Source organism: Doryrhamphus excisus, linkage group LG14, assembly GCF_037039965.1.
Source record: "Doryrhamphus excisus strain RoL-2023G ecotype Guam linkage group LG14, RoL_Dexc_Guam_v1.1, whole genome shotgun sequence".
Taxonomy (NCBI): Eukaryota; Metazoa; Chordata; class Actinopteri; order Syngnathiformes; family Syngnathidae; genus Doryrhamphus; species Doryrhamphus excisus.
The window spans coordinates 10,041,386-10,062,113 of NC_136370.1; the positions used below are offsets into that span (position 1 = coordinate 10,041,386).

The 20,728-nt window shown below is 43.0% G+C and overlaps 2 protein-coding genes across 3 annotated transcripts; one reads left to right on the forward strand and one right to left on the reverse strand.

The window, feature by feature from the left end:
* Positions 1-49: 49 nt before the first annotated feature.
* rpusd2 (RNA pseudouridine synthase domain containing 2) lies at positions 50-3,880 on the forward strand. The gene is made up of 3 exons (XM_078796405.1): positions 50-795; positions 1,211-1,507; positions 1,619-3,880. The coding sequence occupies exons 1-3, from the start codon at positions 73-75 to the stop codon at positions 2,384-2,386; spliced, it is 1,788 nt and encodes a 595-aa protein (XP_078652531.1). The 5' UTR covers positions 50-72; the 3' UTR covers positions 2,387-3,880.
* On the reverse strand, positions 3,206-19,203 carry disp2 (dispatched RND transporter family member 2). 2 transcript variants are annotated; one of them, XM_058090315.2, is made up of 10 exons: positions 18,931-19,203; positions 16,225-16,375; positions 15,344-15,600; positions 15,241-15,270; positions 15,020-15,143; positions 13,386-13,501; positions 10,705-10,805; positions 8,738-8,835; positions 8,418-8,576; positions 3,206-8,289 (listed from the first exon to the last, which is right to left on the reverse strand). In XM_058090315.2, the coding sequence occupies exons 1-10, from the start codon at positions 19,023-19,025 to the stop codon at positions 5,035-5,037; spliced, it is 4,386 nt and encodes a 1,461-aa protein (XP_057946298.2). In that variant the 5' UTR covers positions 19,026-19,203; the 3' UTR covers positions 3,206-5,034. The 2 variants fall into 2 exon arrangements, with proteins under 2 accessions (XP_057946298.2, XP_057946297.2); XM_058090314.2 differs by having other exon boundaries at positions 10,705-10,808.
* Positions 19,204-20,728: the final 1,525 nt, after the last annotated feature.

The following is a 20,728-nucleotide window of genomic DNA, read 5'->3' on the forward strand; positions in this document are numbered from 1 at the left end:
GTCAAAGACATTCATGTTAAGACTACAAAGTGACGTCATGTGTGCGACCACTGTATCAGAAGGACCTCGACGATGCGCGCTGGTTTGTCTGTCAGAAATGTTGGCCAGATAACCTCATATGTGTCATCTTTAACTCGTTTCGAATCTACAAGGCAGTCGGTAAACAATATTTTAGGTGTTCTTCACAATTCTGTCAAATATAACTTCCACAACAGCGCTTTTTTGTGTCGTAATAACCATTCAGGCGACAAGTTGGAGTTGTTACTCGGTGACTCCCAACAGAAGACACGGCTGGGTTCTAAAGTAGATTTGTGTATTTTCTGTATTTTTACACCTTATAACGTGACGGTTTCCATGGAGCTGGTGGAAGAAAGCAAGACTGTGCAGACGGAGGGAACCACGGTGGACAAGGCCAACTTAACCGGCAAACGGAAAAGCGACGAGCTGTCTGAAGCGAGTGGCCGGGGAAAGAGGCGAAGAGGAGCCGGGGGTAAGAACCTCCGGCCGGGTGAGAGATACGTGCCTCCTCCGCAGAAGCGTAACCCGGGTGTCAGTTTCAGTCAGGCACATTTCGACGAGACTTCGTACTACTTTGAAGGCGGTCTTCGTAAAGTACACCCGTATTTCTTTGACTTCAAGACCTACTGCAAAGGTCGTTGGGTAGGGAAGAGCCTTTTGGAAGTGTTCGAGAGTGAGTTCCGAGCTGAGTCCATTGAATATTACCAAAGGGCTGCTCGAGAGGGTCGCATTCGCCTGAATGAAACTCCTGTGGAGGATCTCTCTGTGGTCCTCAAGGTCAGTGACGTCATAAAATACTTCATGTGTCTTAAGTTTGTGTTGTGTAAATAACAATAATAAAATAACAAAAATAAATATGAAATGTCACGTTTAAAGCTGGGGTTTTTTCAAAGTGTGGAACTCCCGTTAGAGAGCCTGTCATCCACCCAAAACAGCATAATGTAGGAAATAAAAATCTGTTTATTTCCGCACTGATATAATCAAATGTAGCTCACTTAGCTGGTTGGGAAAATCTAGCACAATTTAGCAAAAAAAATATCCATTCATTTTCTATATCACTTATAATTTTCTTGCTTAGAATTGACATTACAAGCCTTAATCAATTCCGTAAGTAAAATTGCAAGTAAAAAAAGTGCATTTATTTGATGTAAAACGCACATATGTTTAATCTTCTCCTTTGTCCCTGTGACAGAACAATGACCACATGAGGAATACCGTCCACCGTCACGAGCCCCCTGTGGTTGGCAAGCCCCTGGAGGTTCTGGTGGACGACGGTGAAGTCCTCGTAGTTGACAAGCCCGCTTCCATCCCCGTCCATCCCTGCGGCCGCTTCCGACACAACACAGTGATTTTCATCTTGGGAAAAGAGCGGGGCATCTCTGAGCTGCACACGGTTCACAGACTGGACCGACTCACCTCAGGAGTGCTGCTCTTTGCCAGGACACTGGAGACGTCAAAGAAACTGGACCAGCTGGTGAGAGACAGGAAGGTAAGTTCTTTCTTTAAGGCTCCCGGGGGGGCTATTGCCTGTTTTCCGTTGCTCGCGCATGAGAGAGGATTCTGAATTTTATTGTAAATAGAGCATATGTCCTTCTAACAGCTTGAAAAGGAGTATGTTTGCCGAGTGGAAGGGGAGTTTCCACAAGGTGAACTGATCTGCGAGGAGCCCATCCTGGTTGTGTCCTTTAAAATCGGACTCTGCCGCGTTGACCCTAAGGGAAAGGAATGTCGGACAGTGTTCCAAAGGCTTAGCTTCAACGGGAAGACCAGTGTAGTGCGCTGTTTACCACTTACAGGCCGTACCCATCAGATTCGGGTGCACCTCCAGTACCTGGGTTTCCCTATCCTCAATGATCCCATCTATGGTTCATCAGCCTGGGGTCCTCACAGAGGGAAAGGTGGGCTTGTGGGAAAGAGTGACGAGGAGATTCTGAAGGCTCTTGTCGAGGAACATCAGGGTCAGGAAAGCATGCATCTGCTGGATTTATCTGACAACGGGAACATTTTTTCAAAAGAGAGACAGACTGACAAGAAATTGAATGATGGGTCATGTGAAACTGAGAGAAGTGGAGAAACTCAGCATTGTGGGGAAGTGACGCCGCAGTCCATGTCAACGGAGGTAAAACAGAGCACTGTTAGCGGTAACTTCAATCCAAGAAGCTCAAGACCAATTGCTCAAGACCAATTGAATGGAAAACAAACGACCACCAGAGACCACCTTTGTAGTGAGTGCAAACTACTGCGAGCCGACCCCACAGAGAAGGAACTCATCATGTACCTGCACGCTTTACGCTACAAAGGACCAGACTTTGAATATTCAACACAGTTACCTGACTGGGCCCAAGAGGACTGGGTGTATGTGGACTGATGCCAACCCCCTGCCCCCATTTGCCGTTCAGGATGTCCTGATCCACATTTTTTGGAATCCAATCTGATTTTTTTGATATAGACTACAAACAAATTAGTGGAATTGAACCAAAGTATTGCTGAATTTACTTTTTTATTACCGGGCATAACCAAGTAGGACTAGTAGTAGGACTAATCACTTGACATGAGTATAGATCAATTTGTGGTGTGATTTAGAATATAAGACTTTTTTTGTTTTAAACTCCCTTCAACGCAATTTGATAATGAATTGACGGCCCTTAGTATAAACAACCAGTGGTCACAGCAGCACTTTCCGTGCAAACTCTCCGCACCATGACACAGCAGTCCGGGCACAGTGAGGGGGAACGACTGCTACAGCTACGGAGCCGAATATCCACCTTGAAACTAACTTCACCACTGTCCACCGCGGACATGTCCACATGGTGGTGTTGTGTTTTCTTCTTCTTGCGCGTGTTAGTGTTAGAAATGTGATACAGCAACCGAATCGACCCGATCTCATAGCAAAAACCGATGTTATCCGACTTTAAAAATACAGCTGATCAGCAACCAATCCTGATCCTGACGAATGGATCATTACGTCCCTACTTGATGGTGCTCTCAAAATCACTCTCCATTCTGGCTCTAAGGTGGACTCTGCTATGATGCTGTGGTACAGTCACTTTTTACAAGAACATATCATTGCTGTCTGAGGCCAATGTTTGGCAGGAACACGTGTTTAATGGTATAATTTGTTCCTATAATGAATGGATACTTACATTTTTATTTGACATTAGGAATAGCATGATTTGAACAGCATACACCAGTCGGATTTGGGTGTGGGAATATACTGTCCCTTTAATGAAATCATTTGCTCATTATTGAAGGTCCACTTGGTTATCTCGTGTTGAGAATCCTTCTTTGTCTTAAAACACATTAAAACCATGGTTTTGTAAATCATGTTTCCATTAGTTAACAAGAGTGCCTGCAACACAGAGAATCATAGAGGTTATCATCCACAGTGGCGGTATCTAGTCATTTGTTTTCTACTGTATATGGTTTTAGTTTCATATGTGTTGAGTCCCTTTGTAAAAAGCCAATAATTCCCATTATGCAAGAAAATATTTCATTATCAGCAGTTTGGAAATAACCTTGGAAGTTCCCTCATTTTTCTTCTGGGAAGTCTGGAATAAATGACTCCTTTCTAAGGCAGACTATCCATTTATTGTGGAGCCTTGTTGCTTCTGTATAATGAGAAAAGGTACACTTCATAAGCGAGATGAACATTTCTATGTCACCTTTTTAGCACACAAACACACGACACACAAAACAGGTGTTTCTGCAGTCAATAGACATTTGGCACATTTTTGTTCAAGATTGTGTTACATGGCAATGACGAGACACTGAGATTCAGTCTAGATAAAAGCTTTCTGTTCAAAAAAGATAGTTTTCTGTTTTTCAACAAAGTAAACAATTACTCGTTTCATTAGAAAAAAGGATAAGCACACTTTGATCTACACAGAATACACAGACACACACACATACTTAATTTGCTTTACACTCATTTGCCTTTACAGCCAATGTAATAATTTGGTCACGGACACGAGAATAAACTGCATTCAGTTTTCACAAGTTATGATACACAGTTAACTGGCTTCTGGCTTCCTTAATGGCTACATAAAACGAATAGGACAAAATTTAGTGGATGCGTTGTATTTGTACTTGTGTATTTCGGAGGGCCCCTTTTCTTGAAATCTGAATGTTTGTTGGCCAACTGCGTCCTCTGCTGACAAAGTGTAAGCAACCTTGTGTGTCACACATTTGCCATACCAACCATCCTCATAGCTGACATTTACAATACAATATTTAGCACATAAAATGTATGTTGTTGAATAACAGTGGATTTCTGGTCTTACATTTCCCTTTCATTGATTCACTTCTTTGTATTTAGTTTGAACCAAGAAGTCAAATTGAGGTCAGAGTAGTCCATTAAAGGTTGCAAGTGGCAGTTGCGGTTCTCGCTATGGGCCATATGTGCAATTTCCCAGGGTGACATTCTCCAGGGGGTGCCGGGGAGGGGGAAAGGAAAAAATGTATTTACTAATTCTCAAGGCTCGCCAAATCGGGCGCCATCTACAGGCGTGATACTCACGCCCCCAAACATGACCAAACGTCCACCACGTGATGTGGATGAACACATGCAAGTTTTGCAAAAGGGGTGGGTGCCACTGGACCTCAGCCTTTAGTTTGATTATAAGGTAAAAAAATGTAACAGTAATTACTCAAAAATGAAACTTTCCAAAAAACTGAACTTCAGTAGTCTTATTGAGTCTCAGTGTGAGAAGTAAAATGGGTTCATTTTGAATTAATATAACAGAAGTTAGCTTTAAAAATAATTATTTTTCTGGCACCTCACACTTTAAAAAATCCTTTTCGCTGTGTTTCAGAGATTAGTGGAAAATAAAGAAGCAGCTATTAAATTAATTAACTTTAAAGTAAAACTATTGCATAATCTTGATATTAAGTGTAAACAAAGGCTGTGGTTGCACATTTGTTTATGTGCAATGTCGTTAGGACAGAAAACTGTCCTATCGAAGTCAATGCAAATATGTTGGGCTAATGTCCATGTGAAAGATATTAAGATAAAACTGCTTATAGCGTGTCTTCTCGTCCATCTCTTTTAATCCAAATGTCTGGTAAGTCCGGCTTGCTGTTGGGTAAAATGACAATGTCCCCAGTCTGACTGCTGCGACCTTTCCCACACGTTTCATAAACGGTCTCCCGGAGTGAGAGACGCAATGTGTCTCTTTTTCCATTCAGGTGTCCCGGTTGTAACTGAGCTTCTCCATCACTCTGGGTGTTTGAAGGCCCTGCTTCAATGTCGCTCAAACACGTTTCATTGGAATCATCCAGGAACTCACAGGAGCTAATGGACCGAGAGGAGGCCTGAAGTAGTCTCTCCTCTGTGGTTTGCTCATCTGTGCACAGACACGTCTGGTCAGTGGTCTCAAGGGTGTGGCTTATTATGGTCTCATCCATGCTAGAAGACGAGGAGAACGTTTTATTGGTCCAGTGTTGCAGCGTGCTGGAAGGATCCTGACAAGATTTACACAACTTCTTGCCGAGAGTCATGTCATCCTTTGCCAGATCTACAGATCGTCTCGGGTTCTCTTTGTATGGAGAAGAAGTCTGCAGAGCTACAGGTGCTTGGCACATCTGCCCACCTTCCCCCGCCGAGGCCGCATCGCTCCCGCAGTACTCGATCTCATCAGACAGCACAGAAGGCCTGTTGGACAGTTTACTGGTGCAGGTGCTGTTCTCAAAGCTGTCACTCAGTCGATAGGCCAATGGTTGCAGCTCGTACTGTTCCGGCCCTCTAGCCCCGCCTCCTGTTCCCAACTGTCTCCCCCTCTGCTGATTGGAGTAGAGGTAACCACCTGCTTCTTTGTCATAAGTCCTTCTCAATCTGGCTCTGTCAAAAGCACCGTTATTGGACAAGGCGCCTTCTTCTGGCCCTGAGCAAGAAGACATCGTCCCACCAGACGGATCTGACATACAGGGGAGTGGAATCCTGCCACAGTTCCTCTGAGGCCCAAAGAAGCAGCACAGGGACTGGAAAAAGAAAGTCGCAAATCCACATGCTACACATTTAACCAAAAATAAGAAAATCCCCAATTTCCTGAAGAGCAACACAGTCGAAGGCGCCATGATGAGCCCAGTGCAGAAAAAAGCCCCAGAAATGATTGCTACAGGACATCCCATCCTCTTTGTCGCGTGTGCTACTTTTCCTATTTTATCTGAATGAGGAGCAAAGCAGTAAGAAATACAGTAGTTGGCCACAAAATCAACACATAGCCCCGCTGCGGATGAGATGAACAAAGCCTCAATGCCACTAAGCTGCCACTCGAGGAGGACCAGTAGTCCAACGGTGACAAAGACACTACCGCCCACAGCTACGGTCCCGTAAAGACTTAATGGAATATTCCAGGTGGTTATGAGAAGCAAAATAAATGTAAGCGACACGGAGGTGCCAGCTACTGCTAATGTCTCTGAGCTCAAGGCTTGTTGTAGGTCAAAAAGAGACAGCTGGCTGACGAACCAACCTTTCTCCAACCCTTTTGGTGCTCCCGATATTTCCTTGTTGAACCACGCCAGGGTTTCTCTGTAGAAAACGCCGGTTTGGCTGAAGTTGAAGCTGTAGCTGTATGTGGTTTTGAATGCCAACACCAGGGCAGCGATGCGGCCATCTGGATGGAAATAAGGCCCGCCCACTTTGGTCATATGGCCTTCGTTGGACCTCTCTGCCAGCATCATGCTCAGGCAGCTCTCAAAGACGCTAGGGGGGAACGGGAAAGTGATGTCGTTGCAGCAAAGACGAAGTGCATCATGGCTTTGTGAGCATCTTCTAAGAGATACCCAATGGATAAGCTGGTCCACAAGACAGACATTATCTATCATCGACTCTTTGTCCATAGGGGATGGGGCGGAGTAAAAACTTTGGTTTTGCACTCGTCCGCACAGGTCCCTCAACCAGACCTGAGCATCACGTTGGCTCATTGTAAAGTCAGGATCTAGAACCAAAGAACCATTGCTTTTTGGGTTAAAGTGATTTCCGTTGTCAGTCGGTTTGACTCCCCAAACAAGCGTCAATGTCACTGGCCTATCTTCTCCGTTTGTTTGTCGTTCAAACATAAACATGTGACGATATTCGGCATCGTATCTCTCAAATGGGTGACTGGAGCGGAAAAGCTGCGTGACCGTGCTGTCAAGGGTGGGGAGCTTCATTCCTGGGTCAAAGCAGGACATGTACGTACCACCTGCAGCTAGCACTGCGAACCAGCACACCCAGATGTAGCGGAACTTCACCACTCCACAAGGCAGGATTTTGAGGAACACTAAATTCGACGTGTCGGCAAGACCTCGTTTCAGTTCTCTCAGCTTCTGCCCAAATGTGAAGAGGCATCTCTTGCGTGAGCTCGCATCCCAGAATCCGAGGGGGTTTTTACTGCAACAGGGCTTCCACTCCTGCAGCGGTACGGATGCAGAGGATGCTATATAGCGCTCACGCAGGATGAAAGCGCACGGCAGCCACACCAGCGCCAAAAGAGAGCTGACCAAGGAGGCGGTGCCGAGATAAACGGCGAAACATCTGATAGCTGTGATGCTGCTGAGATAACCGGAGAAAAAAGCCGCACTGGAAGTCAATCCTGATGCTAGAATCAAATAGCCCATTTCCTGCAAAACCCTGTGCACTCTCTTCTCCAGGGAGGTCGAGGGCTTCTGGGACAACTGCAGATTCCAGAAGTCGGCAAAGATAAAAACTTGATTGGAGCAACTTCCCAGGAGAATAAGCGCTGCCGAGAGGTTAACCAAAGGGAAGAAAGTCAAGCGAAATGCTACTTTGTAGAGGAAATAGGAAGTGAGGAGGGAGCCTGCGATTGCTAGCATAGATAACGCCACCACGAAGAGAGAGTGGAGATAGAGCGCCATTGTGAAGAGAAGGGAAATGACTGCAAGGACCGGGAATACCGAGTCTCTTGCCAGATAGTACTTGAACAGTGCTTGCTTGATTCCAAGATCCATGCCGGTGACCGTTGTATTCTTGTATGTTAGATCTCTTCCCTTCAGGCTCCTCATGTAGATCTCCATCATGCGTTCCCCTTTATCGACCGGTAGAAATAGAAGACTGTACTTGAGGGTTGGGATCTGATACTCCGCTGTCTGTGGGCTGAGGAAGTCTTTATCAACCAGGAAGTGCAGAATTTGGAAAACTATACGAGATTGCTTGCAGTGAGATGGGACAGAAGAACAGCTGCCATATTTGTGTCTCTGAAAACAGGCGTCCACTAGGTGTCTTTCATGGTAGTAAGGAGCACACCTCCGGAGAAGATTAAGAGCCTCGGAGACCTGAGGTGAAGAAAAATAACCATAAAGGAAATGGTAAAAATAGCTTTTAAACTTTGAAAAGTATTGTCGGGAATGGGGAACTCAAGATTCCTTGATGCCGGTCTGTGTGTTTTTTATGTAAAAGCTACCTGGTGTGAGGTTAGGCTTAGGCAGCAGGAGGCATTAGTCAGGACCGCTAAGTAATTTCCTATAGACCAGCTTGGACAGCAGCCACTTCTGGACACCGCTTCAGCCTCAGCTCTCACATGCTGCTGGCACACATCCTGGAACTGAGCCTGGGAGCGTATCTGCGACAGACAAGGGAAATGTTTTTCAACACATTCCCAAACAAATTACCCAATTACGCTGCATCGGAGGCCAACGTTTCAACACGAAGGAGCTGAAGAAGCGAGCAGATGGGCGAGGACTAAAAGGTGACATGAAAGCATGAGTATAGATCAGAGCGTACTCTAGATTGTTCCATCTCGCACATGGCGTGGATGGCCTTCAGGCTCCAGAGGCTGGCTGAGTTTTCTGAGCGAAACACCAGCTGGGCTAAATGCTGGCCTGTGCAGAGGAGACAGATGGACTCAGCACACAATAAGGCCACCTGTGAATCATCCTTTCTTCTAGCATGTAAAACAACTCATAACGTATTTGAACATACAGTGAAGAAAATAAGTATTTGAACACCCTGCTATTTTGCTATTTCTCCCACTTAGAAATCATGGAGGGGTCTGAAATTTTCATCGTAGGTGCATGTCCACTGTGAGAGAGATAAACTAAAAAGAAAAATCCAGAAATCACAATGCATGATTTTTTAACAATTTATTTGTGTGATACAGCTGCAAATAAGTATTTGAACACCTGAGAAAATGAATGTTAATATTTGGTACAGTAGCCTTTGTTTGCTATTACAGAGGTCAAACGTTTCCTGTAGTTTTTCACCAGGTTTGCACACACTGCAGGAGGGATCTTGGCCCACTCCTCCACACAGATCTTCTCTAGATCAGTCAGGTTTCTGGGCTGTCGCTGAGAAACACGGAGTTTGAGCTCCCTCCAAAGATTTTCGATTGGGTTCAGGTCTGGAGACTGGCTGGGCCATGCTAGAACCTTGATATGCTTCTTACGGAGCCACTCCTTGGTTTTCCTGGCTGTGTGCTTCGGGTCGTTGTCGTGTTGGAAGACCCAGCCACGACCCATCTTCAATGCTCTGACAGAGGGAAGGAGGTTGTTCCCCAAAATCTCACAATACACGGCCCCAGTCATCCTCTCTTTAATGCAGTGCACTCGTCCTGTCCCATGTGCAGAAAAACACCCCCAAAGCATGATGCTACCACCCCCATGCTTCACAGTAGGGATGGTGTTCTTCGGATTGTACTCTTCATTCTTCTTCCTCCAAACACGCTTATTGGAATTATGACCAAAAAGTTCTATTTTGGTCTCATCTGACCATAAAACTTTCTCCCATGACTCCTCTGTATCATCCAAATGGTCATATGCAAACTTAAGACGGGCCTTGACATGTGCTGGTTTAAGCAGGGGAACCTTTCGTGCCATGCATGATTTCACATCATGACGTCTTAGTGTATTACCTACAGTAACCTTGGAAACGGTGGTCCCAGTTCTTTTCAGGTCATTGACCAAGTCCTGTCGTGTAGTTCTGGGCTGATTCCTCACCTTTCTTAGAATCATTGAGACCCCACGAGGTGATATCTTGCATGGGGCTCCACTCCGATTGAGATTGACCGTCATGTTTAGCTTCTTCCATTTTCTAATGATAGCTCCAACAGTGGACCTTTTTTCACCAAGCTGCTTGATAATTGCTCCGTAGCCCTTTCCAGCCTTGTGGAGGTGTACAATTTTGTCTCTGGTGTCTTTGGACAGCTCTTTGGTCTTCGCCATGTTACAAGTTAAAGTCTTACTGATTGTATGGGGCGGACAGGTGTCTTTATGCAGCTAACGACCTCAAACAGGTGCATCTGATTCAGGATGATACATGGAGTGCAGGTGGACTTCTAATGGGCAGACTAACAGGTCTTTCAGGGTCAGAATTCTAGATGATACACAGGTGTTCAAATACTTATTTGCAGCTGTATCACACAAATAAATTGTTAAAAAATCATGCATTGTGATTTCTGGATTTTTCTTTTTAGTTTATCTCTCTCACAGTGGACATGCACCTACGATGAAAATTTCAGACCCCTCCATGATTTCTAAGTGGGAGAAATAGCAAAATAGCAGGGTGTTCAAATACTTATTTTCTTCACTGTAACGTCAACCATGATTTTACTGCCTTTGAAACAACAATTCAGAACATTTTGAAAAAGATGACTATAAGTAACTTCTGAATCCTAATATAGTGTATTGTTTAATCCTTAAACTTTGTTAATTTTGGCCATAGTCAATGTGATGGACTAATCAAGACTGATTTACCTGGGGCATCGCATAGGAATGACTCTGAGGTGGAGTCTCTGGCTAACATCCTCTTTAATCGTAGTCCTGAGGTGTTGTGGATGCCGTCTTCGTTAGGAGCACTGCTGCAAGTAACAGATAAAACCGTATTGGTGATAGTGTCAAAATGATGTGAAAAAAAGGTTATTTAAACCTCATATTACAAATATACAACATACGGTGGCCAGAAATATTTCAATATTGAACAAAGCAATACTATTGCTCTCTGGTTCTACCATATCTTACTTATTGTGTGGAAATATGGGGTAATAACTATAAAAGCAATCTTCACTCACTAAATGTACTGCAAAAAAGGTCAGTAAGGATAATTCATAATGCCGCCTACAGAGAACATACTAACTCTTTATTTCTAAAATCACAAATACTGATATAGTTAATCTTCAAACAGCTAAAATAATGCATAAGGCTAAAAATAACCAATTAGCTAAAAATGTCATCCAATATTTCTCTACAAGAGAGGAGAAATATGATCTCAGGGAAGAACTAAATTTGAAACACTTCTATGCTAGGACTACGTTAAAAAGCCATAGCATTTCAGTATGTTGAATCAAACTATGGAATGGATTGAGTAAGACCCTCAAACAATGCACAACGATGATCCAATTCAAGAAACAATACAAGCAGTTGATGTTTGCTAAATACAAGGATGAAGAGTCTTGAACCAGTCATGATGTGCTATATACAGTGAAGAAAATAAGTATTTGAACACCCTGCTATTTTGCTATTTCTCCCACTTAGAAATCATGGAGGGGTCTGAAATTTTCATCGTAGGTGCATGTCCACTGTGAGAGAGATAAACTAAAAAGAAAAATCCAGAAATCACAATGCATGATTTTTTAACAATTTATTTGTGTGATACAGCTGCTAATAAGTATTTGAACACCTGAGAAAATGAATGTTAATATTTGGTACAGTAGCCTTTGTTTGCTATTACAGAGGTCAAACGTTTCCTGTAGTTTTTCACCAGGTTTGCACACACTGCAGGAGGGATCTTGGCCCACTCCTCCACACAGATCTTCTCTAGATCAGTCAGGTTTCTGGGCTGTCGCTGAGAAACACGGAGTTTGAGCTCCCTCCAAAGATTTTCGATTGGGTTCAGGTCTGGAGACTGGCTGTGCCATGCTAGAACCTTGATATGCTTCTTACGGAGCCACTCCTTGGTTTTCCTGGCTGTGTGCTTCGGGTCGTTGTCGTGTTGGAAGACCCAGCCACGACCCATCTTCAATGCTCTGACAGAGGGAAGGAGGTTGTTCCCCAAAATCTCACAATACACGGCCCCAGTCATCCTCTCTTTAATGCAGTGCACTCGTCCTGTCCCATGTGCAGAAAAACACCCCCAAAGCATGATGCTACCACCCCCATGCTTCACAGTAGGGATGGTGTTCTTCGGATTGTACTCTTCATTCTTCTTCCTCCAAACACGCTTATTGGAATTATGACCAAAAAGTTCTATTTTGGTCTCATCTGACCATAAAACTTTCTCCCATGACTCCTCTGTATCATCCAAATGGTCATATGCAAACTTAAGACGGGCCTTGACATGTGCTGGTTTAAGCAGGGGAACCTTTCGTGCCATGCATGATTTCACATCATGACGTCTTAGTGTATTACCTACAGTAACCTTGGAAACGGTGGTCCCAGCTCTTTTCAGGTCATTGACCAAGTCCTGTCGTGTAGTTCTGGGCTGATTCCTCACCTTTCTTAGAATCATTGAGACCCCACGAGGTGATATCTTGCATGGGGCTCCACTCCGATTGAGATTGACCGTCATGTTTAGCTTCTTCCATTTTCTAATGATAGCTCCAACAGTGGACCTTTTTTCACCAAGCTGCTTGGTAATTGCTCCGTAGCCCTTTCCAGCCTTGTGGAGGTGTACAATTTTGTCTCTGGTGTCTTTGGACAGCTCTTTGGTCTTCGCCATGTTACAAGTTAAAGTCTTACTGATTGTATGGGGTGGACAGGTGTCTTTATGCAGCTAACGACCTCAAACAGGTGCATCTGATTCAGGATGATACATGGAGTGCAGGTGGACTTCTAATGGGCAGACTAACAGGTCTTTCAGGGTCAGAATTCTAGATGATACACAGGTGTTCAAATACTTATTTGCAGCTGTATCACACAAATAAATTGTTAAAAAATCATGCATTGTGATTTCTGGATTTTTCTTTTTAGTTTATCTCTCTCACAGTGGACATGCACCTACGATGAAAATTTCAGACCCCTCCATGATTTCTAAGTGGGAGAAATAGCAAAATAGCAGGGTGTTCAAATACTTATTTTCTTCACTGTATATCACTATATTGACACTTACTATGGTACCCATTATGGCATTGGATGGTCATATCACCTCGTACTTTGGTACGGGACTAAAATAAAAACACTTAAACTATATTAGGAAAGTAGGAAAGCAGGAAGTGAACAAAGTGAACAGTTACTGATTGTAAAAGTACCAGATGGATGGGTAGGATTTAATAAGCTTTGCTTCTTCCTACTCCTTTTGGACATGTGGAACTGTGAACTGATTATGTGATGCATTCAATTGTAATCTGATGCATGTTCAAATGAAATTAAACCATTACCACTAAGACTTTTGTACAGTACTGATGTCAAAAGCATGCCTTCCACCCAAACTCTCCACTGACCTTTTAGTGAGCTGCTGCGGCAACAGAGACAAGGCTTTCCCTGGGCCGGTGTTCTCCTGCAGCTTGGACAAGCTGGACTGGCGAATCCCGATGTTTGTCCCTCGTGGCTCAAAGCCCTGAGGAGACCACATGCACCGAGACAAAAATCTAAAAGACTGTGTGGATGCTAGTGCCTTTTATATTAAGACATGAAAAGCAGTCCAACTATGGTTTGTCTCCAAAAATCCTACTCGTACATACTGGGATGATTAATTAGCCTCCTGTAGGAATTTTTCAATAAATAATGAAATGAATCAAGATAACGGTGAGTATAATCTGATCTAATTCAGTGCAGTTTATGATGTGGTTGAATTCATTATGGGAATGTTAATTAACACTGGGTGTAGCGTTCTATTTTTAATTCCAAACCGGTTCCCGCCGTATGTGTTCCACCAAAGCAGAGTTAAATTTTCACAAATATTATGTGTGTATTATTTTTGTAATCATTTAAAATGTTTATGAAAGGCTTCAAGTTTCTTATAGGCACAACTTACAATCTGTGGGTCCGGTGTCCATTGTTCCTGATGTGGTACAATTCATACAAATATGCCTCTAAAGCAGGGGTCTCAAACACACGGCCCGCGGGCCAAATGTGGCCCGCAGGACACTAGTTTGAGGCCCCCGCCTTGATATGAAGGTTTAATGTTTGTTTAATGTTTGTTTGTTTGTACGTTTGATAATGTTCATGTTAAAGGTTAAATAACTGTTAATAGTTATCCTCCCTATCCGTGTGGAAGTGGTAAGTTTTTGGCTATTTAAGTTTAAAGGAAATAACTTGAAGGCTACCGTTTAGGTCGCTAGCTCTCTAGTTTGCGAGTTAGCATGTGTCTCAAGACCCTGCAGTTGCGCAATATGTTGTAAATAAAAAAAAGTATAAATGTGACTATAGTCGTGTGTTGTCATGTCTACAGGGCTCTAATAATGCTTTGTTAATTTTAATCTGAAAAAAATAATTTGTCTACCCACCAACTATATGTGGTTTAAGTTTTTATTATTTGCCGTTTCGTTATTATAATATTTATTTATTACTGATTGATTTTCTTTATTCTTGATTTGTTTATTTATTTTTCATCTTATTTTGTGCAGAAAAATAAAAAGTACGATATTTGAGAACAGTGGAATGTTTTATCAGAGCTTTTATTGTAGAAAATCGGAACCAAAGTTTGTATATTTTTCTATTTTTAATAAATGCTTTTTTTTTTTTTGAAAACCTGATGCGGCCCAGCCTTGCCCAGACCCTAGCTCCAGTGGCCCCCAGGTAAATTGAGTTTGAGACCCCTGCTCTAAAGTCACGTAAATGTTCAAATGAGATCTAGGCATCAACTGCAAGACTCCGGCTCATTGAGCTTAGATTTGAATATTTTTGCTTTTGTTTGGGTTGCTATCCTGGCTGCTCAGTACAACATGGCAGTAATAAAACAATAACATAATGTGTGCTGTAAAAGGTTTGGCAGAATGGTCCTACGCTGTCTCTGAAGCTCAGTTAAGTACACATTTTATAGTTTTTACAATTCACTACTAACTTCTTTTTACACTTGCATTGCAGTCCATGTTAACAAACATGAACGGCAGTAGTACTTCACATGCAAACTAACCAGCAGAGGCTCAGAGAAGTCTGGCAGTGGACCGATGAAGAGGCCAGCCAGAGAGCATCCAAGAAGCAGTAAGCCACACCCCACAAGAATCTCCAGTGGGTAGTCCACCAGCACCTGGGAGTAACTGTCAAGTGGAAGGAGAAAGGAAGACCACAAAAGGAGAAGCTGTCAAAGACACAGTAAGTGTATTTTTGATTGACACTTTCAAAGTCTGTTCTTACCTTCTCACAAAGCAGTGGAGTCCTCCGTCTCTGTCGATAACAACAAATACATATATTACATAATATAGTAGTTATTGATACACGTGCATGTCAGGAAACCCACCCGGCTGTCACCACGTGTCTCTGCGTCCGTTTCTGCGCATCGCCTCCTCTTGACCCATGCAGCCAGTGACATCTCGCCGCTTCATCCTGGCGAGACGCCTGATGGGCTGAACCACAGCTGTGTCCCACTTTCACCAGCTCACCCCCCTCTGCATTTGAGCCAACCGTGTTGTTTGGGTCTCCGCATTTGTTTGGATTGAGAGCATTGTAAGGACTGCAGTGGGGACATTTTTGGAGTTGTGCTGAACCCCTGGGGAGCTGAGGTTGGGGGGGGGGGGGAATCATAGTCGTTATGCAGTCACTTGGCATAATACAGTATTAGATACACATGTACAATATTAACACTCAATGCAAGAGCTGTCAGGCGGGGTACACCCTGGACTGGTTGCCAGCCAATCACAGGGCACATATAGACAAACAACCATTCACACTCACATTCATACCTATGGATAATTTGGAGTGGCCAATTAACCTAGCATGTTTTTGGAAAGCTAACACTGGGCGGCACGGCGATCGAGTGGTTAGCGCGCAGATCTCACAGCTAGGCGACCAGGGTTCAATTCCACCCTCGGTCATCTCTGTGTGGAGTTTGCATGTTCTCTCCGTGCATGCGTGGGTTTTCTCCGGGTACTCCGGTTTCCTCCCACATTCCAAAAACATGCTAGGTTAATTGGCGACTCCAAATTGTCCATAGGTATGAATGTGAGTGTGAATGGTTGTTTGTCTATATGTGCCCTGTGATTGGCTGGTGACCAGTCCAGCGGTAGAAAATGAATGAATGAATGAATGAAAGCTAACACTCCCAAGTTTGGTTGACTTGAAAAGTGTATGGTCTGTGGACTGTATGTCATGACACCCAATGCCACCATCACTCACACATACTTTGTGATAAAGCTGAGTGGAGGAAGAGGGTCCATCGAGGCTGCTGCAGCTATCACATAACTCTCGCTCAGCTTGGATGGCGCTCGAATGGGCTTGGCCAGGATACACGCTGGGTGTATCGGGTGGGCATAGCGACACAGCCGGGATTCCACTGTGGAGGACGGATGAGAGGAAGAACATTTCCACATTTATTCATTACTTTACATTTTTTTGTGTGTGTAATTAACACATGCGCAGCGGAGCAAGCACGCCTCCCTGTTATGACGGCAGACAGAAGCACATCATAATGATTGACAGCCCTAGTTTTGTGTTTTTAATACATTTGCACAGAAAAGAGAAAAAACATGCTAATAAGGATAGTGGATGACGGGAAAAAAAAATAAGTGCAGTTTTCCTTTAAGAATGTTAATCAAAATAAAACATTTAGTGTCGGTTGTGTCGGATTTAAGTGTTGTTTTCCTCCGGCAATCAATGTTTTTTTTGAACGAGGAAACATTGCTCTTATTTCCAGGATTCTGTAACGAGATGGTGTGGTGACTCAAGTAGAGGGAGAGAGTGCGCAGTCTGTGTAACACATGCTTGTTTTTCCACAGTGCCACTGGATGCGACCGCACTTCCTGTCATTGTCACCATGGCAACGCAGTAAGTCAACACAGGCAATATGACCTTACAGGGTTTTTTTTTATGTGCATCAGGCACAGTGATGGATGTTGTCAGCGGTGCACAGTAGCAGAAGCGATGGCGGTGCTTTGGATTGATAAACTAAATTTAATGTTAGCCAACAAATAGTCAAAGGATTTGGCTTCATATTTTACAGTACATGCTAAAGGCAGATTTATTAATGTAGCTATTGTACCAAGAGCTGGCTGATAGGAACAGACACAGCGGGGCAACTGGCGCATCACATCAATATTTCACTGTGTGAATACAAAAATAACCCAAGGGAGGTGTCGGCAAGCTTGGCCCTGCACCATGACTAAATTATTGTTCTTTGTCATCTGGGGAACCGCCCTGGGAACAATTTTACTTGAAAAATATGCAAGAACACAATAAAACTAAAGTTGTAGTGAAATTGAATGCTAACCAAATGATTGGGTACATCACTCCCAGATGGTGCATATTTACATAGCTAGCATTTGTTTTTATTTAGCTAAGAATGGGACATGGTACATATTTACATAGCTAGCATTTGTTTTTATTTAGTTAAGAATGGGACATTTTTATAATTATTGAATGTTTTGCTATTTAATACTCTTATTTTGGCTTGAAAGGGGACCTATTATGCTAATTTTTTTACCCTTTGTATTGAGTTGTGGACTCCAATAGAGCGGCTACACACAATAACTAGCACACAAAGCTTTATAGTTCTTCAGAATCTGCACCTATTCAGCTGTACTTCTTTGGATTTTGTGGTCCCCATCTGTTGTGGCTTTATCGTAAAGTAAACAGAGTAGAGCTTGAGGGAGGACAGAGAGCTTATCTGGCTTACAGCTATGCCCATATAAAGTAGTCCGTCCCTCTGTGACATCATAAACGGGCAGTTTTACCACACCTTCTGAAACTGAGTGTTTTGACCCATCCCAAACCTTTTTCACTGATCACTTCCAAATGCGCAAACCTCATTACATGAAATATTGGCGTAGTTTAACATGAGAATAGAACATTCTAACTACATTTATTGGTTAAAAAAGTGGGAAATGCATAATAGGTCCCCTTTAAGTGTGATGTTTCCCCTATCAGGGTAGATAGACCTAATTATATTGTCCAGATGTCCCTAATGTTTTCTTTTTGAGTTAATAAGAGGTATTAATGAGAGATATCCAAACTTTCTTCACTGAGGGCCACATGCTGGAAAATCAGAGGATGCAGGGGTCAGCTTTAAATGCAGTAAACCAACCCATCTAGATTTTAAAATACAATTGAATATATATAAAGAAAAAACAGTGCATTTCAGCTTTGTGTTATCTGAGATTTATTGGATTTATTTGTTTTTTTCTAGGAACTTTTTCTCCTCACATTACTTTTTTGCTTTTTTAACAATGTTTTTAGAAACATTTCAACTTTCCCCTGTACCCTTTTTTTAATTGTCTTTAATCTCATAATATTTTCACTTTATTAATGTAATTATAACTTTTACCCCACCATATTTTGTTAGAATTGCAATTTCATTATTTTTCCATAATATTACTCCTTTTCAGTAATTAATATTTCAACTTTACGCTATTTTTTCTGTTAATATTAAAATAACTGCTCATTGTCCCATTTTTGCAGTTTTTATTGTATTTTTAGAATTTCGTAGGGCCAAAAAAACCCCAGCAATGGGCTGTAAATGACCTCCCGGGCCACACATTGGACACCCCTTGGCTACATAAATTCTAAGTATGTTTATGGTGATTTAGAAGACAAACAAACACGAAACTATGCCATACAATGTAGTGAAAATAAGAAAGTGAAACTGACTGAAAGAGAATACTACATATACATAAAGTGTATAAGGTATAGTTTTAATAGGAGAGAGGTAAAATACTACAAACTTCCACCAAGAGTATTGTGAAACCATGTGTTTGTAATAGTGGAGTGTTCCTAATGAAGTGTCCTGTGCAGTAATCCTAGTGATGATGATAATGATGATATGGTTGGGAATAAGCAGCAGCAGCACCGTGACACTCCTTATTTTGAACACATGCTCGTCGATAGAAAACCCACCTGCGATAGGTATCATGGATGCTCCTTTCTTCTGCACAGCCATCATCCATCACTATCGCATCCGTGATGTCTCCTTTAGTCGAGTCAGCCTCCATCTCCTGCTCCTTTACATCCAGTTACCGATGCAGTAAAAAAAACCACGCTTTGATCAAAAGGTCCCCGTTTTGCTGCTGTGCCAGACAGGCTTGTTTGTGGCTCTACTATACGGAGCATCACCGGGGCTCTGCGGGTTAATCTGCCCGGAGCTGGCCGCTGATTGGCGGAGACTCGATGATGCTGGTTCCGTCCATCAGTACGCCGGTACTGGCGCGCCCATGGCGGACACAATGCAACACATCGGTCCGAGAGGAATCGGAGAAAATAATACGCAGCTTCCGCGTTGATGGAGGATGCTACAGTAACATAATAACCTAATTGATGATGACGTCACTGGACATAATATTGGGTACAGTTGCTCAATACGAAACATATTGTGATGGTTGTCCAAACTTTCTCTGAAAAATCAAAATGATGCGTGGAACACTTTGATTTTTTTATGTATTTTATTTTGTAAAAAGCCTTAACATATTTACAGTAGAAAACAGACGCATGCGCATGGCAACGTACTGAGGCCTGCAAAACATGAATTCATTTATTGATTATCTTCCCTGGCCTCGTGCCCACGAGAGTTTTTCCTCTCAGTGAGAACGCTTGTCACGTTTTAATCTCGCGAGATCATGTGACAAGCATTGTGACACCCCTAAAAGGAAATGCATTACTATCCACTTTGTGACTGTCAGAGAGGTATGCTAATTTTTGTGATTTTTCAAAATACGCACACATCATTTTGGGTCATTTTGGGAATAATAATTGTTGCTTTTCGTGTTAATTGCTGGAAAACGTTTTGAGCGCCTTCTGTTTTAAAGTTAGGCAGTTTTTAATGAAACATTAAATTAGTGGTTTTCAAACTGGGGGGTACGCCTTCTAGTGGGACCCCGGCGTTATGACAGTGGGGACGCGGGGCTACCATGTGGGGTCTAATCATTCATTTTCATTTTCTACCGCTTATCCTCACGAGGGTCGCGGGGGTGCTGGAGCCTATTCCAGCTGTCTTCGGGCGAGAGGCGGGGTACACCCTGGACTGGTCGCCAGCCAATCACAGGGCACATATAGACAAACAACCATTCACACTCACATTCATACCTATGGACAATTTGGAGTCGCCAATTAACCTAGCATGTTTTTGGAATGTGGGAGGAAACCGGAGTACCCGGAGAAAACCCACGCATGCACGGGGAGAACATACTGAGCAAACTCCACACAGAGATGACCAAGGGTGGAATTGAACTCGGATCTCCTAGCTGTGAGGTCTGCGCGCTCACCACTCGACGCGCCGTGAGAATGTGTCATATGTATATTTTCTAGCATTCATATTGTAAAAGTAAAAGTGTTTTCAGGCTGCAGGTGTTTTTTTTTATTCACTTTTGGCAAATCGTAAAAATAAAATGAATGAAATAGATATTACACTAAATTTCTTGTACTGTACATCAAAGTGGCTCCTGTGTCCTTCTGTTTTTGTTTTGCTGTTTATGATTATTGTATCTTTATATGGTTTGGTATGAATGTGAGTGTGAATGGTTGTTTGTCTATATGTGCCCTGTGATTGGCTGGCGACCAGTCCAGGGTGTACCCCGCCTCTCGCCCAAATACAGCTGGGATAGGCTCATGCATACTCGTGACCCTTGTGAGGATAAGCGGTAGAAAATGAATGAATGAATGTTTTTGGGTGGCATGCGGCTTTAAAAGAAAAGTGTGAGAC